This window comes from Apteryx mantelli, chromosome 3, assembly GCF_036417845.1.
Source record: "Apteryx mantelli isolate bAptMan1 chromosome 3, bAptMan1.hap1, whole genome shotgun sequence".
Taxonomy (NCBI): Eukaryota; Metazoa; Chordata; class Aves; order Apterygiformes; family Apterygidae; genus Apteryx; species Apteryx mantelli.
In genome coordinates this window covers 2,095,770-2,116,918 of record NC_089980.1, presented here as the reverse complement: position 1 = coordinate 2,116,918, position 21,149 = coordinate 2,095,770, and the positions used below count along the sequence as shown (strand labels likewise).

General features: G+C 41.1%; 1 protein-coding gene across 1 annotated transcript in view; it reads right to left on the bottom strand.

The window, feature by feature from the left end:
* RALGAPA2 (Ral GTPase activating protein catalytic subunit alpha 2) overlaps positions 1–21,149 on the bottom strand; it is a 178,506-nt gene that overhangs the window by 44,413 nt on the left and 112,944 nt on the right. The window contains exons 36-37 of the mRNA XM_067292610.1: positions 14,924–15,082; positions 10,257–10,384 (exon numbers count right to left, since the gene is read on the bottom strand). Coding sequence (XP_067148711.1) covers positions 10,257–10,384; positions 14,924–15,082 — 287 coding nt within the window. The remainder of the gene's footprint in view (positions 1–10,256; positions 10,385–14,923; positions 15,083–21,149) is intronic.

The window sequence follows — 21,149 nt, the reverse complement described above, 5'->3', positions numbered from 1 at the left end:
TTTTGCAGCCAAAGTGCGAGAGAGGGATGGCGAGTTAATCTAGGGATGCGGACAATTTCAGATGGCTTTAAGCACCCAAATATTAGGGACTATATTAATACCTATTAGATATTAGCCACTTTGTACAAAATGCCCGGAATCTTATTTTCCTCTTCAACTCTTATTCATAGTGCTCTTCATCGAATTTCAGAGAAAGCTATCAAATTTTGCTTGTGAATATATAAAGAACTATATTATACTTCCATAGATTTAAACTGGATCAACATTACTTCCCGCAACTTTACAAAGAACAAGCGGTGGTATATGAGCACTTTCGCACAGCTCAGTTTGACTAAAAGCCCAGGACATAAGAGTTTAAAGCAACAATGAAAAGCCCCAGCTTCCTGCAAAATTTTTCATGTACAAATAAATTATTGATGAAGAAACAGAAGCAAAGAAGAAAGAAAGTTTCACGCAAAGCAGCAGCTTTTCCACGTCAGAGAATTAAACTTCAAATTCCCAACTCCAAATTCTGATCTGCTTTTTAAATAATATAAGCTATACTATTTCCAGCGAGATCATGACTTTCCAGTCTTTGCTAGGGGCATGGCAGTGTATTTTAGGAAGCTTGTTTTGAATTATTGTATGTGTGCATCGTTAAATAAATCCAAAGATGACTTTTCTATTTGTGACTTAGATCACACAGCGAATTCACATTTCATTTTAAAAACCATTTAATTCAGGATGTCACTTAAACACAAGTTCTTTTTTAGAACTGCTTTTACATTATTTAGCAAACAAAAACCTTGAAGGCTGTTGGGTTTTGTTTACTTTTACTGAGGAGCATGTGCACAAATGCAGGTCATCGCTGGGAAGAGCAGCAGACTGCTATTTCAAATTCTATTACAGAATTAGCTTGGGACTTTACCAACAGCCCTCAGTGATCTTTACAGCTTCCAACTGTGGAGAAGAATAACGATGCTCCGCGTTACAACAGGAAAACCAATTGTATTTTTAGCATGAAATCATATAAAGGCATCCTAAAAGGTGGGAAGACTAAGGATCACCGAACTAATAATATTTTTTGGAGGTGCAAGGGGTCTTTTATCACACAAAACAGCAAGCTTTGCTTAGAGACCCCGAGCGCAGTTTCTGCAGCGATCCGGGGGGGCGGAAACGGCCGCGCTGAGAACAATGAGAAGGAAGGCGAGAATCCAAAGGGAAGCGGCAGCAAGGAATTAACGCAGCTAGTCTTCCTACGCCGATGGTGGCCGTCTCCAGTCACAGGAACGAGGGACATGAAGCAGGCAACCAGGGCAGGTATGACTTTTTGTTGTTATACAAATTCTGTGAATAAATAACGGAGTTCACTTGGAACGTCTAGCTCCCACCTGATTTTTTAATACCGTTACATGTGATAGAGAAAGGAAGACAGGCAGCAGTGAAGTTTGCAAGCTGGTGGAGATCATGAGCAGTTAAGAGTAATGTATACCCAAGGTATGTTACAAGGGAATATGAACAGTGATGGATATATGCACAGTTGCACACATAAAAATATAGAAATTTAAAAGGCATTGCATCCGTACATCATTCAGAAACATCTGAAGACTAAATTCGTATAAGTATTAGATAGCTCTTTCTATATTAATGAATGGAAGGCAGTAGATTTCCCGGCTAGTCTATGAAGAGCACTATGAGTAAGAGCTGAAGAGCCGCCTCCGCAATCCCGTGTAATGCCACCTAAAAGCTTTGCCTCGCATGACTTATTACGGGCTGGAACAGATTAGAGCTATCGATTGCCGCCCGGAGAAGGTTCTCCCTGTGCGAACGGAAGGTAAGCAGCAGAGCCAGCCGGCTCCGCTATCGACCCGCTCCGGCAGGGAAACTGCACTGCAGAATGAAGGTCAGCGCTGCTTCACACCACCTACTGCAGCTCCCGGAGCATGCGCCAGCGTCCTTCGGAAACCGGCGCCGCTGGACCAAACGCTTCTGTCGGAAGCTCAAACCCGTCTCGCGCTGGCTGGTCACCATAACTGACAGGAAAGCCAAGGACGGCAAGTTAAATCGGCGGCTTTCTGCGGGCAGAACGACAGCGACTGACCACAGCTACTCCCGGGAGCCCGGAGTGACCGTTCCGGCAGAGACCTGTCACATGCCGTGTCGTATCAATTGTCACAGCCACCGTGACGCACGCTTCAGAATTTCATACTGATTTCCAGCAGGGTCTATACGGCTTGAAGGCACAACCCCTTCGGATGAAACGAAGGAAAGAAATTATGGACTCTTCCCTAAAAGAAGTAACAGGCTTGCTATTTTATTTTCACAGTACGATCTCACCTACCATTATAATCAAAACAGCGTTCTTCATGCAAGCTCAGCAAAACACACTTCGAAAGGTACACGAAAAGTGTTTTCAGCCAGCTGATGTTACATGCAGCTACAAAATAGGTATGCCAGTCACTCACACGATTAAATCGAACAGAAAATATTTTTCTCGTTTGAAGTCTCTGATAAAACAAATGAGAAAATCAATCACTCTGTTAAGCTAATCATAAATTGGCTTGAACCGACAAAAGGAGCTACACTGCAAATTCAAAGTTGATGTTCTTTGCTTAATCTTCTTGATTCCAGACACGATATATTCATATATGATAACTACGTTAATATCTGGATGCAATATAATTAAAGTTACAAATATCTTTTTTGTTACGTATTTAGACGGTCTTTTGAATTCATCCCGAGCAGCTACTTGCTTGGTACAGCTAAGTAGGTGTGCTCTATTCATTGCAGCACATAAACCTTTAAAAGCTATGTACCAAATTGCTTCTCTAAAGGAAGTGCTGTGATTTCTGCTGGCCGCAGGACTGCAAATCTTAGCCAGAGAAACGGTGACATCCAGTGCTCAGCTATTATGTCGAGTGTATGCATTTTCACAATGCACCGACGCATTAAGCGCCTAATGCACAGACACATTAAGTGGCAGCAAAGTACCGTGAACATCCAGGACAGACTCGGGAAGAATTTAAAACTTCTGTTTTCAGGGTTTCTCTTTGAAGGAACGACGACAACAAACGCAAACAACTTTGGAAACAGTATCACAACTTGCCACTGTGGTAATTTTTTTTCTTCTCACCAGGTTACAGATGCTTAGTTCAGCCTGTATGTAATTCTCTGTATGTTAATGAAGAAAACGAAGCAGCAGCACGGCTGATGTCAGACATTTCTGCTCGGATTTCATTTCCGAGAACGCTTGCGCTGCTACCTGAGGCAGCTCGGCTGGAGGGCAAAAAGAGCAGCTGAGTGGGGAGATGAGTCACGTGTCTCTCCTCCCTCCCCCCCCCCCCCAAATTTCAGTTATTTCTTCTTTCCCTAAAGAGTAATTCGGCATTGTACTCTAATCAATACGCTATAAAAGAGAATGAAAAATATGCAGGGATCAAATGGATCAACAAGGAGGAAAAAAAAAAAAAAAAAAAAGGCAGTTGCATGGTAGGACCAAGCCAATTTATTCTAAAGTGAGGTTGCTAAGAAGGTAATTTTACAAGAAACATGTTAATTCTTATTAAACCCCAACAGGAACTACCTATTTACCCATTCACAGGAAGATAAATGTAGCTTACACTCTTAAGAAAATAATTTGAAGACTACGAAATCCACCAAGAATACAGGAAATAAGTGGTGCACACATATAGGGGAATTTTATACTTTCCAGTAGGTTCCTTACAAAAAGCTAGGAGAAGCTGGGGCAGCATATCAGAGACGTCAAGTCCATCCCATTTTTCTTCACATGCAGTTAGTAGATGGAGAGTAGGACTAAATGTACAATTGCTATTCACAATGTGGGGGGGGAGCAATAGAATACGACAAATAACTTTGAAATACCTTAAATTATAAAAGTTATGAGATTTTTTAAGTAATGAAATTTCTTAAATAAAACTTGGGCCCAATTTACGAAGTTCTAAACCAAAACAACTTTAAGGAGCAAGGACAGTACTCCATTCAGACGGACATGGTAATCAAAACTGCATTTCTCCTGTGCATGCTGAGTGTATCTCTTTGCTAAGACACTGCTTTCCCCAAATCCAAAAGTCTTTTTGGAGACCAGCAATAAAATATGGACCAAGGTGCCCAATACCCCCAGACTTAGTTACACTTGCATATTTGGAGGTTTACTAGCATCTGAGCTTAAAAGCTGTCAGCTTAAAAAACAGCTGTAAATTGAACCTATACAAAAAGTCTTAAATACAAATCCTGTTTACTTTTAATATTTATCTGTACAGACAAGACCAGCTCTCAAAGATGTCCATGACTACACACAAGGCAGCTTAAGGCAACTGAGACTCTAGAACGTACAAATGTTCAAAAGAAAACTTTAACATACAAGTAATTGAAAATAAGCTGGAAGAAAGCACGAAGATGCAATTTCAACCGTATATTATCATCCCAATCATTTTTTGAAATATTTAATATTCCTGGAACTAGAACGGACTCTTGCTTAGCAGGACCTTTCATTTTGATTATGAACAGCTGGTAACTATTCTCCAGCTGAGTTTGCCTAGCCAGTTGTATTTCTATCTTAGCCATACCCTCTCAGCTCCCTTCAGAAAATATCATTTAGATGGCAGAACCTTAGTGCTGCACCTTAACACCTGTAGCTTCTTTCTTGTCCACAGGTCCTGTTATGTCACCGCCAAGGAAAAAAACTGGTACAACATGATTTGATCTTGTCCAATGACACTGGTTGTTACCCACGTACTAGTTTTCCATGGGCAGCTTCAGGAATCGATCCAGTAATTTTCTGGCAATTTATGTTACGCCGACCGGTCTGCAAACTCCCAAGCCCTTCTGTCCTCCCCCTTACTTGGCCTCAGCACAATCACTCCTTTCGTCCTTCTTCTGACACCTCGCTAGCTGCTAATAGCTCTGAAGTTGTTTCAGTTCTCGTAAGCATGAAAAGAAAAAATGGAAATCCAGAATTTCAAGAGGAAAAGCCACCAGGCCGGCATACACAAAAGCCATCTCATGTATCAGGCCAGCCCTACTCCTCCGTCACTGGTATTAGCTGAACGTGTGAAGGAAACGGTTGGAAGGATAGCAATGGGATGAGCTGAAGAATTATTCGCTGCCCGCAAGTACAATGTGAAGCCGTGTTAATAATGATTTAAAAAAAAAAAAATTATGGCGTGTGACTTAACATTGCAACTACTGTTCACCTTGCTCCACCAACTTGTCTTCATCTCGACCCGGAGGGACAAGGTCGATTTGTCTACACAAGCCTTACCCTGAAGTACACAACAGGCAAGTACACAAACAGCACCTCCATCCGCAGACCGAAAAAATCAAGAACTTCCTCTTGCGAGACAGTCTACCTATGTAGCTAGTCTAGTCAAACAGCAACGACGACGCAGAGCACGAAGAGATTCGGATCTTCTGAAGCAGACTGCACACAATAAAGAACTCTTCCCACCTCCAGGCATGTTTTCAAAAAACCCCAAAGGGGATAAAAGTACTGTCACTAAAGTATCTCAATTTAAATTTGTCAGAAAACTGCATTTAGGGAGTTCTAAACTGACCAAGACATTTTGAAAGAAAAAACTGTTCATAGAAGGAGAAAGATACAACAACTTATTAACTTATTCAAACCTGGATGGATTTTACATTGCATCACGTATTTTACATACAGTTCATGCTGCTATATCTTCCTTCTTCCTGTCTAATTTTACCAAAGCCTTACAAATACACTGTTTTTCATCCCTGCTCTTAACTCCTAGGGCATTCTGCTTACAGACTTGCATTACTCTTAAAGACAATATTGACAACAAGCAACCTCTGCTTTAACCGGGCTCAGTTAAAAGGAACTTTAGTTTCAACACAGATAATTATTTTAATCTGACAGACTAGTTGTTCCCTCCTTTCCCCAGCAAATGGGTGGCTTTAATACTCTCAAAAACTTGCATAAGTACATACATTTCTATACAACAATTTTAGTAAGTTTAAACGCTATTCTTCTGGTTTTAGATAATTTAACCCACCTTATTGTTTATGATTACAATAAAATATACAAGCGTATTTAAAATAAAAATTACTGCCTGAAAAAGCAGAATGGTGAGGCTTCCTCCCGAAACATGTTACCTAGCTCTCAACAGTTGCTTACGGTTTGTGAGAGCACCATTTAGGAGGGTCTGCAGCTGCTTAGTCTCGATGCTTCAGTGCACCAAGGACGAATGCACTTCTGAAAAAAAAAATGAATATTTTAAACATATGCTAATGTATAATCATCCGCAAACATTGCAACGCTCGCAGAGCACACTGGGCTTTAACCACACCCAGGAGAAGCTGACGCCACCTAACTGCTCCGTGTCTGCTTCGCTCTAATGCCATCATACGCCATTTGACTCGCGCAACAAAACTTGCAGCCAGAATGGCTTTAGACTAAAGTTTAAATTAGTTACTTTTTAATGCATATTTTCCTTGTTCTAATGAATGCCTTAAAACAGAAATAGCTACATCAACACAAAACAGAGATTAAAAAAAATCTTCTACAGTCTGCCATAGTTACCTTTTCCATTTTCAAAGAAATTTCCAACAGAAAACTGTATTTGGGTACAACAGTGGAATTTGTGTCATCCTGACCAAATGATTACAGTGCAAACCACAGATTCTTCGGTGGCTCCGCAGGCTTCTGGTCCCCATGGTAACTAAAGCGCAGATATTGTCCTCCACTCAGCTGGAGCACTGAGAGTTGGGAGGCTTTTGTGCCTGATGAGCTTTCTTCCACAACCTTCTAGCAACAGACCCTACCGCTTCCTCCTGACTCTTTCCTAATTGAGATGCAAATTAATCTCTGTGGCTGATTACACTTCCCTTAAAGCTACTGACAAGTGCAGCTGTAACCAGAGTTTACAGACTTTCCAACAAGTGACTTCAGCTGTCATTATTTGCATGAGGCTGCCAGAGCTCAGCAGCCCGCTACCTACAAGATGCAGATCACTTCCCCTCGGGCACCGCAAACATTTATTCACTTCCCATCCTTCAACAGGAAAGCTCAAACGAGAGTTCTGCTGGGTGCGATACGCTACGGTTAGAATACCGTCCCGATAAATATTTTACACCGCCACCAACTTAACAGTGGCAGAAAGGGAAGGTGGAGCAGGAGCGTTTGGTTTTATTTTTAAACTTCCAGCGTCACTCGATGAGCCAATCCCTCAAGTCTCCTACTTCTTTTATAACTGACCCTTGATCTCCCTCAGATTAGTCAATATTTTATTACTATTGAACCATTTACAACCAAACAGAGTGTTTAAGACGTGACCTGAGCAGCCATAGAGCAATCTTCACTGCTGTTCTTTCAGTTATTCTGTGCAATTACCAATTTCTAACCACACTTGAATCAAGAACATTTTTAACTATTAACTCTTACTATGAGTGCTGATTTTTAAAACGGCTTGTTCTACAAAGAAAACTGGAAGGTCACTCCTCAGCTCTGCCTTAACAGGCTACCACAACTCTTCTGCATTCACCCAGCTGCAAGGTTATGTCTCACGTGTTGCAAAACATCATTGTTTACTTTTCCAGGATTACTGCTTTTTATTTCTGCTTTCCATTGACATTTTTGAGTTATTCACCTTACTTTCAGTACATTTATAATTCTTAAAGCTGACTCTTTGTCCATTAGTTACAGCCGCTAAAGCCCATTGCTCTTTTGCATCCTTTTCCTTTCACCGTCTGAGTATAAAACACTTCAAAATTTTATCATCTGCAAGTTAATAAATAAAATGCTAAAACGTCCTTAGAAATAAAATGACTTTTTATAAAATTCTATGTAATTTATAATTTAAGAGTTCACTTCTGCAAAATCAGCCATGTGCATTTATTTACATGTGGCAACCCTAATTAAAGCACACACATTAAGCTGGTTTAAAACTTTATAGAACACCTTTTCCCTAAAATACCGCTGTTCGCTATTATATTTTAGAAGCTAACTGAGGAATTGCAAGCAGTCTCTTCTCATTTCATGTTCATCTTCTCCCTGCATCACAATACGCAATCCCGTCTCTCAGCGTGCCTCGCACTTACAGGCGGTTGTAACCCAACAAAGTTATTAAACTTGCTTACGTTACTTCTGAACTGCTGGGTCTGCTTTTCTCCTGTCCTCTTAATTGTAGTTAGTACAGCGAACACCGGAGAGCAAAGTCACTCGCTGAGCTTGCATACTGCGAGAAGAGCTACAAACCAGCATCGCCATCCGGGACACGTTCAAACACTTCCTTCTGCAACTCGCAGGATTTGCAACAAGAATACAGTACCCAGTTGTAACCAAGTAAGTTATAAAGTCACCCTCAGACCACCACGGGGCTGGGAAACCCCACGCATCACACCTGGAAATTAGAAAAGGATTTCTGACTTATTCATGGTTACGTCAAATGCATCTGGTTGGATGTCGCCCCACCGTCTGGCTCCATCTCAATCCTCCTCTCCCAGTAACTTCTCAACTGCAATCCATTTCAATATACATGCATCCATAAACTTAAATTCAAGTTTCTGGCTCATTAAAAATTTTAGTACCTCCTTGTGCCTTTGCTATAAAAGGTGTTCAATTATCTATCATAAAAGTTATGTATAGCTTTCTCATCTACCCCAGCGCCATCCTGATGGGATCTTCCCACCACATCATCTTTAAGCTTCAGAAGTCTCTCAATCTATTTTCAGTTTTCAGAAGTAGCATCTGATTCACTACAGAAACCTCTGGTGCAAAAGCACGCACGAAAAGGGAAACTGCGCACCTGGGGACAGACACCGTTTCAGCTGGACCCCAGCATATGCTGAAAAGCAGTATAGGCTGTCACGTCTGTGTCGCTCATGTTTCATTGGGATTAAATAAGGACCTAGGAAGAGCCTACAGGAAAGCAGGAGCACAGCAGGCTGGTGAAAATTGTTTGCTCACAAAATGCGAAAGCCCTAAGATGAACAGGAGCTAAAAATCAGAGGACTCCTACCGGGAGTTAGGCGGTAGGGTAACAGTAAGGGGCAACAGGATCGCTTCATTCTCGTAAGCACTGTTCTGTGTTAATTTTACCACACTGTAGTTTTACTGTGATATGTAGATTAATCCATCGGCTTATATAGTCAAAGTTGCGCATTAAAGGAATTTTAGTAATTAGCTAGATTTCTCTCATTAAACAAAACTGAAAAACCTGGCATGTTTTAAATAGCTGCGAGGTACTTTTGCATTCAGCTGCTTATGCAACAACCACTGGCTTACTTCGTTTTAAAACGAGTAAACAATGAAGTTAATAAAATGTGAATTCATTTAACTACAATGCTGCTCTTAATTCTGAGCATATTTGCCAAGTATATTAAACTGCCTCTTCTAAAGAAAATATTTGGAAGATATTATGCGTATTAAAAATGTGTCTCAAACTAATTAACCTATGTTCTTTCAAAGACCAAAACATTCCATTTCCAAACTCTTTCTCAAACTCCTATGATTAGAAAAATCCTCATATGAAAAGCACCCAAAGAAAGTAAAGTGTAGTGAGTGTTGGTCCTGAGACTAGAGAGATGTGATTAACAAAACATGCTATAAAATGTTTCCAGCGTAATTAAGGCATTATGAGAAGAGAATCCCAGAATGTCAAGTAACAATTTTGTGCTCTTAGTCTGCGTATCATGTAAGAATAAAAGTCAATACTACATGTTTTGTAACAGAGAAGCATACCATCTAGTTATCTTCCAGCAGCTGTTAGAAAATATGTTCTGAGAATGCTTAAATACAGACATGGCTGGAATAAAAATTGAATTAGGCAACTGAAACATCCAAATCATAGGCCAAATCCCATCTGTCTTACTAATGTAACGAGTCCCAGTAAAGTCAGTGGGACTACTTCCTTGAATAAGAAGGTGGGAATACGGTTTGCTTTCTGTATCAGTCTAGCATATACTGTAGGTAACTATTTTATTAGCACGAAAGGAAACTGAAGATTATCACCACTTACAGTTCAAAGAAGAAATGTTAAGTCCAAATCTACCATAAGCAATTGTATGAAACAGCTGGTGAGATCTTTCTTCTGATGTTACGACCTTATTTTTAAAACCCTGGATTACAGCTGGGCACGAATGATGCTAAAAACATCGAGCTTGACAGAAAGAAAGCTTTGACATTTTTCAATAAAATCAGATTGGAAGGATTCTCATTAACACTTACCTCTAACAGAAGAATATTAGGAATGAAGAATCCTACCTCAGAAGTGCATTGCATGAGTAGGAAGAAAGGATACAAGCTCTGGTAGAGGGGGATGAGGGACTTCACGGCTCTGCTGGCATTGATGCACGTGGCACACACAAGGCTTGGCAGCAGCTTTGCAGTCACTATCGCTCCATCAAAGAGAGGACCAAAAAATGGCACCTGCAGACCCCAAAATAAAAACAACGCATATAAAGTCAAGCCAACTGGAGCTACAAGGTTATTTTACATGCATAAGGGCATTTTATAGAATATTCAACTCTAAACATTAATTTATGATTTATATTAACAAAATTCATCTATGAATTCGAAGTTGATTTTCCATTTTGAGTAGATATTGAGATGTTTTCTATGTTGCATCTCACAACAGGAGACCCTGATTCACTGGCTGAGCAACACAGCATCGGCAGGAGTTTTTGCAAGAAAGTGTTTGTATCAAATATTCCTCCATAAACGCCTTTCCTGGACTTCACTACAGGAAAAAATTGAGCTGATGCAAGATAATCAGGTCTGTGGAAAGTAAAGAAGATGGCAGAAAACTAAAACCTCTCGAAGTCAGTAGCACGTAAACAAAGCTGGGACAGATGCCAACAGGTCTATTCCAGTATACGATGTTCACATGTTAAAACTGTGTTACTTTAGGGTTGCCTTCAGAGGAAACCATCACATAATGTAATTTGATGACATACGGCTCTTCAGAAAAAAGCTGTATTAGGTAAAAAGCCCAAACACTTCATAAAAGTGAAAAACATCTGGAATTACACATACACAACAGATTTTGCAATGTCAAAATGAGAACATCTAAATGTTAAAACGTATAATAAATGTTAATATTTACAAGTAGTCAAATATTTACAAACACTCATTTTCCTATCACAAATTCAAAATGAAACAAAAAAACCACCCTAGACAGAAGCTAGCAGCAATCATCAATATTTAAGCTATGGATTTTTTCCACCTGTATAGAGGCTTATCACATAAATAAATACCCTCTATTATTCTTCCGCAACCGCTTGTGGGTGACTGTGACAGTCATTCAATAAATGGACAAAGGGAATAATATAAATCCCTTGCATCTAGGGAATTCTTCTAATTAGAAGTGGCAATGAATTACAGGAGAAATTTGGTTTTAATATAACATCTGCAAATGACAGCTGTCTTTTCCCACAGTTTTTCTGTCATTCCTTTACTTAAAATAATCACCAAAGCCCAAAAAATAGATCAGCGTAAAATGCTTCCATAGTGTGGGTTTTGTTCGGTTTTGTTTTCTTTTTTAAACTAATCCTGGATTCTTCTCATGAATTATTGCTCATGTGGCACTGCTCAGTATTGCTTCTCATGTACTACTCTGGGTGTGTGTGTGTGTGCACATACGCTTTTTTTTTTTAAATGCTAACATTACTAACTAGCTAGTTTGAACGTTTATATACGTAAAATATATTTAAGGTGTTTATGGGCATATCTGTCCATATATACATACACACCCTCTCTTTAAAAAAAAAAAACAAAAAACCTTTTCCAAGGGCACTCTTCAGTAAATTTATCAAAAATATCTCCAAACCATCATCATCGACTGACATTTTAAAGTGAAAAGTTTCATTAATAATAGTTTTCTCTGAGAGTTTAAGAGTCATGCTCCATTCAAACATACTTTTATGTACCGAAAAATGCTTTTTAAACAAAAAAGCGACGGACTTGACGAGCTGCCCCGCGGGGCAGAAGCAGAAGCACACGGGGCGCGCGTGCGTGGGCGCTGCTCTCCGCGGGGGGCACCGCGGGCGCTCGGATAAGCGCTCGGATAAGCGCGCCGCCCGGCCGGCTGCTACCGCCGACGATCGGAGGAGGAAGGAAGCAAGGGAAGAGCACCACCATAAAGCCGTACTGCTTATGACTTAGCTCACCTCCCCTGCACGTGTTAAGTGCGGGACTTTCAGAAAGCAGGTGGGAAGCGCAGGTTAAGGAAACCTGCTTTTTTCAAGAAGAAAATCGGATTATTTGAAGAAACGCGTCCTAGGGACATGCTTTGCCAGAAATTACGTTTTTCCTCATACAAAGCCAGCATACACCGTCAGATGGAAAAACAACAAAGCTTTAAACGCAGTAAAGGATAGAAGGGACTTTGCATGGAAGCGAACGATTTTGTACTATCAAAGAAAACCAAACATAATCCAAACGGAGCCAGAACCGAGAGTAACGCTTCCCAAATCAGCGTTCATAGCTCAGCTGCGGTTTCAGTGCAGGGGGCTCAAATGCTCCGGCGGTCCGTGCATGTGCTTCGTTCTCCTGAATTTCCCCCGGGAGCGAAGGCCCGCTTTCCACCCCGCACAGCCCGCGGCAGGACCCCCGGTTCCCAGGCGGATCCGGCACTACGCCGCCCGCGCTGCCATCCGCATGGATCCCACCGCACCGCCGAGGCGGAGAACAAACCGCAGGCGCAGCGGTACGCTCGCCGCTCAGGACTTCTTGCGAGTTGGTATTTTGCAGCCATTCGAAGAAAACGCTGTTTCAAACGGTTGCAAAGGAAATGACGGTAGACTTAAACAGGGATCAATTAAAAAAAAAAAAAATTAAAGAGTAAAGGGCAAATATCCCCTTCCTGAACCACTCCAAATGTCAACGCAAGTTACCCGTGAAACAAAAATTAATATTCGCCACGCTGCAAACACCTGCTTCATTACAATTCCCGCGGAAAAAAAAAAATCATTATTTTTGTTGCAAACAGTAAAAGTAGGCAAGGTTAAATAAACCTTTTGAGTACAAAGCCTTCACTTCTATAGCAAGCAGCACTAGTTAAAAGACTGGGGAATGGGTAAATTATTGTACCAAATGGCTGAGAATTAATCTCTGATGACTAGCTGCAATCTAACGAGGCATCTGTGTCCCAGGGAACCCGCAGCATGTCCCTGGCGGTATGTGCAGCGTGTAGAGTCTGCTTGGCATTCTTTGTCCTCTTTTGCAGGCAGCTTTTCGTCTCATTGTTCCGAATATCCTCATGCATCTGTGACGCGTGGAATGCATTCATCCTAACAGACTTACTATTGTTTTCTCCCAGAAGCTTTGTTGAGCAAAGACTGCATCACGGTTCCTGATAATTATATTGCTTAATTAATCAAGACAAAAAAAATTTGCAAATCATTGCCTGGTTGCCAAGCAGGGAGATAAAAAATGAAAACAATACAAGCTGAAGCAATATAACAAAAGTAACAGCTATCTGATCAGAAATTCTTATATAATGAAGCTATTAATGCTAAATCGGTTAATGTTAACATTGCTCCAGGTGTCTCTACTTAGATGCAAACAAAAAGGCTAACATTATGTATATAAAAGGCCAAATGTTGCCATGGATTCTGTAACCTGATAGAGAGGACAGCCTTTTCATTTGATTAGGGAATGCAATTTAAATACCAGGGACTGAAGCCAAACAACAGACATTTCTCTCTGCAAGCCTCTTTCATTCACCCTGGGGTCAGTAGCTGGTGAACAAAAGGTCAGCCACACTTGCCCTGGAAATGTCTGGATTAATTTTATTACATTGTAATGGTTTGTACTTTAAATGCAAGGATAACACTAAATTTCCAGTTAGCTATTATTCTTGCAGCCCGTCGGGCATTTTTGACTAACATATACGGCGGCATAGCTTTTTTTCGGATTGATTCATAGAATCTTCAAGCATGTTCATAAAGCTAAATTCTGATTTCTCTTACAGAACTCTTTGAGGTCGAGATACATTAAAAGCTCTTTGACATTTTAAGGTAAAAAATTTTTTTTTACTAAAATTCCTGAGAAGTAAATTGTAGATCTGAAAAATCAAGTTTAAGACAAAAAAAGAAATTATTTCAATTTATTTAAAAAATCAGGTTTCTTACTGAAAATGTCTGCTGGCAAAACTCCAGCTGTTAACCTATAATAGCTGTATCTTTTACAACTCAAAAAGTACGGCATACAGTGATAAATATGTCAGATTTATGCGTTTTCCACAGCTGGTTGCTCTCTTGGACAAATATTGCCTCTCATATGAGGGAAATGGTATTTATCACACTGATGACTTTCATAAAGCATATTTTACCATATTTGTGCACTTACAATGCCAGACCAGCATTTATTAAGCTAGCACTTTTATATACATACATATACAAACACACTTGACGTTCTGCAATGAAAAAAAGCCATTATTTCAAAAAACGTCTAAAACGTAGTTACAAAACATTACCATCAAACTACTCTGATGTCAGGCTGTCCACGGACTACATCATCTCAGTGAGCCAGACCATCACGAGGGCTCAGAAACACGTGAGGTAATGCACAGTGCCATATGTACAACAGTAGCCAAGCCTTATGGGGTGAATTAATAGCAAAGGAGGAACCTAAATCTTTAGTATTTTGCACTGACTGGCTTACATTGGAAATCACAATCATGTTAAACATTGTTCATTGTACAGTAACTTCTATGGGTTTAGAATTTTGAAATGTTTCCCTTAAGCACTAAGCAGTAATATAGTGTGAATTACTTTCTTTTCACATGTAGCAAATAAAATACATCTCACTGCTCAGCATATTTTTAAACCGAGATGGCTAAACTCTGCTTAGTATTTGTTGCAGAAAGGAGGCGAACGCTAAAACAGTCAGTTTTGTTCAAGCAACAGAACTGTTGGTCGCTTGAATAACACGTATGACAGATCCACTACAGCAGTCAAAACATACCTCTGGTTTCTTCATTATCTCTATGAAAAACATGTGATTCTTCATCGGATAAATAACAATTAGAACATCTCCAAAATCTGTCGGTATAATGCCCCTGCGGTAGTTCCTGGTGTGCTCCGACCAGACGATGTGAACCTCATCATTTCCCAAGTGGCGAAGCTGCAACAGCAAATTGGCTCTTTATTAATCAGAGTGATAACAACAGTTTATGAGGGGTCATGCCTTACAAATTGAATTACAATGCTCAATAGTAGAAATATTTCATTATGGAAAAAGTTAAAATATTGTTTTTCCCTGGTTGCTCATGAAAAGATCAGTTAAATAATTTGCTTCATTCAGAAATGCATTGTTATCTGACGGCTTAATTAAGTAATTAGCAAATTACCCATTAGCACAATATGTAGATGTACATTACCTATAATAATTTAAAGATGGCAATCTGAATTACTAGAGCAAAACATTAACCCAGAGAACATCGTATTTCAGTTAAAATACCATAGCTGTCACAAAAATAAGGAACGCCTTGACTAAGGACGTCGAGAAACTTTCCACTATGAACCTCTATTACTCAATTTATCATAAAATGAATATTTCCTTGCGGATTCGGAGTCTGGAAATAATTTCTGTTTGAAAACGTAAACAAAATCCCTCGGGACGACGCAAATTACAGCAGAATGGGAAATACTGGGGGAATTACTCCTTCATTTTAAGCAGAGTTGCATAAAACGTAGATACATTTTAAATACGACTGGCGTAGCAAGTCCCTCCGCAGATCCGTGCGTTTGCTTTGTTAGGGGGGAGCTGGAGGTGATCTAACAGATGGCAGGAAGCATCTGAAAATCACGTACGAGCCGCGCACAATAGCTTCCACGGCAAACTCGAAAGGTAAAGTTTAACCCGCAGGAAGAACGCCAGCCCGAAACAAAGGGGATTTCAGCCCCGCTCAGACCTTAGAAACACCACCTCCGCTTTGGCGCTGCCTTCTCGAAGAACGCGTACAACGGACCTAACGAAGCAGCCCAAGCAGAGACCTGCTTTGTTCATCATCTCGATTTTTCATTAGATAAATAACAACTATATAATCTCCGCAGGCCTCGTATTAGCCTCTATTTATCAAAGCATCTTCCCTCTTCAGAACCAGGTAACATCTTTAAAAGTAAAGGATTTCATCCCTACAAGATCGGGCGGCAAACTGGGCTCTGGCTGTAAGAAAAACCACGGCAAGACCATAAGAATTGTTAAAACCCACCAACTTTGCCAACAGCTTGCACTCTAGCAAAGTAAAATAAAGCTAAGTTCACGGAACGACTCAAATTCTCAGTTTGTTTTAAATGAAATAAAAGAAAGATGAGGAAGAATTGTATTGTGCTTACACCTATAAAGGAAAGACATTTTTAATTCTGTTTGAAGAAAATACAAACAGTTTCTGAGCTGTCTTATAAAAAATATGGAAACATTAACAATACTACTGCTGGAGCTTCTTAAATGCATAAAAATTAGTACGTATTGCTGTTCTCACAGTCATCCTGAATTTTATGCATTTTCTTAATTACTCAGTGAAAGTAAAATAACATCCAAGAAAATATTCATGTTGATAATATCACAGTGCAGACCAATACATAGAAAACCAATTAGTAATCTAAGTGTACGATAAAATTCTGATTTCACTGCAATCACTGGCAAATGCCACTGTTTTCAGCGTATCTAGATTTGCATCTGAATAAAGAGATGCACAGCTAGGGGACCTTAAAAATGATCAAAAGTGAGATGTAAAGTTTAGTCTTAAAAAAAAATAAAAATTAAAAAAATTAAAAAAAATCCTTCCAGCTACAACACTATGTGCGCAACAGGTCACACATCCTGTGAATCTTGGCGTTTGGCAAGGCCGCTCCAAATGCGGCCGAAACTGAGCTCCACTCTCCTATACGAGCCTACGGAAACGCGGGCCCCCTTTACACCAGCTCTATTCGGAGCGGGTCAGCGGTACCGAGCTTGTAAAGAGGCACCCAAAATTTGTGACCTGCAACACAGGTTCCCAACTCGTCGCTGATGCTATAAAAACAGTAATCAAAATATGTCTGGATACGTCTTAAAAGATCCTTCTTAATTCACAGTTAATTATTCAGATGACGATCAAATACGTTTCACGCTCAAGAATCCCAAAACACTTCACACCTGTATTACGTACGAGAGAGAACAAAACTCACTAAGCAGGGAGAAGTCAGATCAACAGATGCTTGTTATGCTTGTTTTAGACAGCAGACGACGGCTAAGAGCTGAAAACCTTGCAAACATCACAGCGCGGTAAGAAATTACTGCCTCTGCTGCCATCCACATTACACGGTGATAATGACAGTCTTCCGCGCTCTGAAATGAATTAAGTCATGCATTCTTAATCGCCGCGTTGATAAGGTGTAGTGTTACAGACATAGAGTTGGTCTTAATCAAAAATATTTGTTCTGGAAAGATCCTTTCTTTGATAAAAACCATTATTATAATCTTATCAGTGACAACATGCCAGCTGCTAGTTTCCTTATCACTCATTAAAAATACAAGTTATGTGGTAGACCCAAATACCCCGAAGGGTGGAAGCAAGCAAGTTTGGTTATGGGTCCAAAGCAGCGTCCACGATGCATATAGGGCAAAAGATTCATGCTATACTCTCCATAGAGAGTATGGGTGGTGGTGGTGGGGGAAATCCTCATGAAAATTGCAAAACAGCCAGAGAATAAGATATTAAAAACAAAAACAAACAAACAAAAAAAACCCCAAAACCAAAAACACCCTGATTTTTAAAAATTCATTCCTAACTTGAATGATCTCTCTACAAATGTTCAGGGAAGGAAACTCTTGAGACCGTTTGCAATTTCTTCCCCTCCCCAAGCTAGCTGCAAGCATAGTGAATAAAACTAATTCTTGGTCTCGGGCAATTTCACAAACGTGAACGCAACGTGCACGTTTCCACCGGCACGCGCTGGAGCACAGCGATTTCTTGATGTCTCCGCTCGCCCGACCGATAAATACAGCTCGCGGCTCGAAGGAGGCTGCCGCCGGCGCGGCGCGCTCCTCGGCCGCGGATCGAACGCTGCTTTTCCAAGCTTTCCGCACACCCCGTGGTTCGGTTCGGCTCGGTTCGGCTCGGTCCGGTCCGGCTCGCCGCCTCTCCTCGCTCCTTGAGCGAGCGGCTCTGGGCTTCGGCTGCGGCGTGCACCGCATCGCCTGACCTCCTTTCCCCCCCTAATTGCGTTAGGAGGCCAGCTGGCCCCAGAAGGGAGTCGTCTGCTCGCCTGCCGGACCGCCGCTCGCGCCGAGGAACCGCCAGGCCTGCCCCGGCCCATTGTGCGCCCGGCACAACGCTCCCTAAAAATCGGAGCGGCGTTCGCGAGCGGAGGGGCGGCTTCCTGCCCGAGCGGCGCCGATAATGCGCCCCTTTCATCGCCTTCCCCTCCCGCCGCGGCGCTGCCAAGCGGCGCTTGCCGCCGCGCGCCAGCCCTAGGCTATGGGAAGCCTTGTGAGACATAAGCGCAATTATAGTCCTGGAGTCAAATGAATTGGGCAAATCCAATAGCGCAGCTCTGTCCCCACTTTGCAAACCCCTACAGCAGTCAGATTAGCCGCTAAAAATCTAATCTAGCTCGGGCTAACAAATTTCTGCAGCGAAGGAGCAAGAGTTCAGTACGGGGTTGCAGCCAGGTTTCTGAACTGAACAAGTTCTGCTCTGACAATGGGAGAAGATGGAATAAATCACTTAAAAATTTGCAGCTCGTTTTAAAACTGTTAGGCACAATTTAGGCAGAGCAAGAGAGGGGACTGCAGGATGCTGTTACTATGACTGATTTTCATTCTTGCTGCAAGACATCCACATTAAAAAAAAAGTTTGGAACTAATGATGCTGAATCCTACGGCAGCAAAAGATATCAGCTGCATTTTGATTATTTCACTAGAAAATTTTTTTTCAGAGCCAAGTCTTATTTGGAGATTTTTTCTTTTGAATGAGCAATATAATATGCCAGCATATAAAGGAAGACAAACTGCAAATTACAACTGTATTGCACAAAAATAACGGGCCACATTCATCCTCAGTGGAAGTGCACTTATTCCGGAGAATTTATACCAGAAATGAATTTATCCTCCTGTGTTCAGTAAAAGTAAGGAACCATAACAACATATTTAAGTAGAATTACTGCATCTGCTTAATTCCACAGCCCACAGAATTTATGGCCTGCTGTACGACTTCCTTGGCCAGCAGGTGGTAGGACCTTCTGTTCGGCTCTGGAGCTCGCTAGCCCAGCAAACTGGTAGCGAATTCTTTCTGCCTCTCTGTTGGCAAAAGAAGCAGAGAAGAAACCAGAGAAATGAAATGCAGATTCTACAGATAACGGGTAGCTTAGATCACCGTATCTCAAACAGCAAGCCTACCTGACGGAAGGCCAAAAGACCTCCATCTCATACTGAATGGCAACAGGCTACAAGTCTCTCCTCCCAGTAATACTGTTTTCTAACATCATCATATATTTCCATTGCAGCAAAAAATAAAACGAAGCAGATGCCAAGTGACAACATAGCAATCCACCTTCCCCTACGCACTGTTATGAAATAGAAGCATTACTGAAATGAGTAAATATAATTTTTTAAATCATAAGTGACCCACACCTTGACGCACCGCTCCATTAATCTGAGATGAGAACTTAGGTCTGTCATACACTAACTTTTCAGTGAGCACGTGGTACTATTAAAATCCTTTTAATAACGCTGAGTGGCACCAGGATCTGGGAAGCACCATCACCACTGGGTGAACCACGCGCAAAGTCCCATTTGAGCACGACTCTCTTGCGCAGGTGTTGTACCATTCGCCACCGCAATAAAAACAGGCAGCGGAAACGGGCACATTCTCCTTCTGTTTAACACCACACGGCAGTCAGGCACGTGCTTCTTCCGAGCACTTGTGCCAGTTGCGGTCTGCACATGGAAAGGCTGCCAAAATCAACACGGGACGCTCAGAGGGAACCGCGGAGTTTCGCTGCTGAAGCGCCGGTGCATTTGCCTGCAAGTATATGGCCTGCTTGCAGCTGAGATTCACAAGTGACGATTCAAGAAAAGGACACTTCAGGCTTTATACGTAGGGTGCTGAGAGCTCTTAAACAACTTACAATATATTTAACGCTGTCTTTAGAAACGGTTTGGATACACACTCGTGCTGAAAACACTGGCTTCAAAATGAGGTCTCCTTCCTCCGTCATTGCCAAAGAATCAGAGAACTACCAGTCTTCCAGAATTTTTACAGCGCTTCTGAAGTGCATCCTGCCTCCACTCTCAGCTGCAGTTTTGTACAGTTTATTAAGAAGTATACACTAATTTGCACAGAAATATACGCTAGTTTACAAGAGAGCTGTAGCAAGTTAAATAAACAAAACTGTTGTGTACAGATGCATAGAATATTGTGCATTAAAAAGGACCTCTGGAAGTCATCTGGTCCATCCACCCACTTAAAGCGGGCTCCACTCTGAAAATACATTAGGTGGCTCAGCGCCCTGCCCTTCTTTACAGGAATGCAGTTCGATACCTGCAGCATTCCCATTCCAATAGCAGATCTTCCTAAGTTTCAAAGCAACTAATTTGTGGTATTTTCTGTGGATAATACATACTGGAACTGGCCTTGTTTCCTAACCCTTCAAGACTTGGAGACTGCCAGCTAGTAAATGCTTTCGCTTTTTGTTTCTTAAGAAGTTGTCTATGTTTCCTAAAGGCTAAAGCAAATTTAGGGAAGACAATTAAATACAATAAATACAGACTCTCTCAATAGCTATGTTAATCACCAATATGGGTGGGGATTAGGGCTAAGTAAAACAGACTGTTTGCAAACAAAACCCAGTTTTTTTTTCCCCAAGCTCTCTCTGTCAGACTGTGTTCTCTCTATTCCTAGGTGATGTACTACTCAACAGCTAGATGATATTTCACTGCCTTTGCTATACTTCCATAAATAAGACTGGGAAGGCACGATAGCAGTTCTCAAACATGAGCAAAAGGAAGGGAATAGTCTGTTCTCCATATTCCTGTGGAATAAGATAAGAATAGATGGGCTTAAATCGAACACAGGTAAACAAAAGAAGAAATTTTCTCGTGGTACAAGGAGCGAAGCATTGGAATATGTTGCCTAGAGAGGCTGTAAAGCATTCAACATTGGAGTTTTTAACTAGAAGCTTGACAAATATCTGCCAGGTACAAC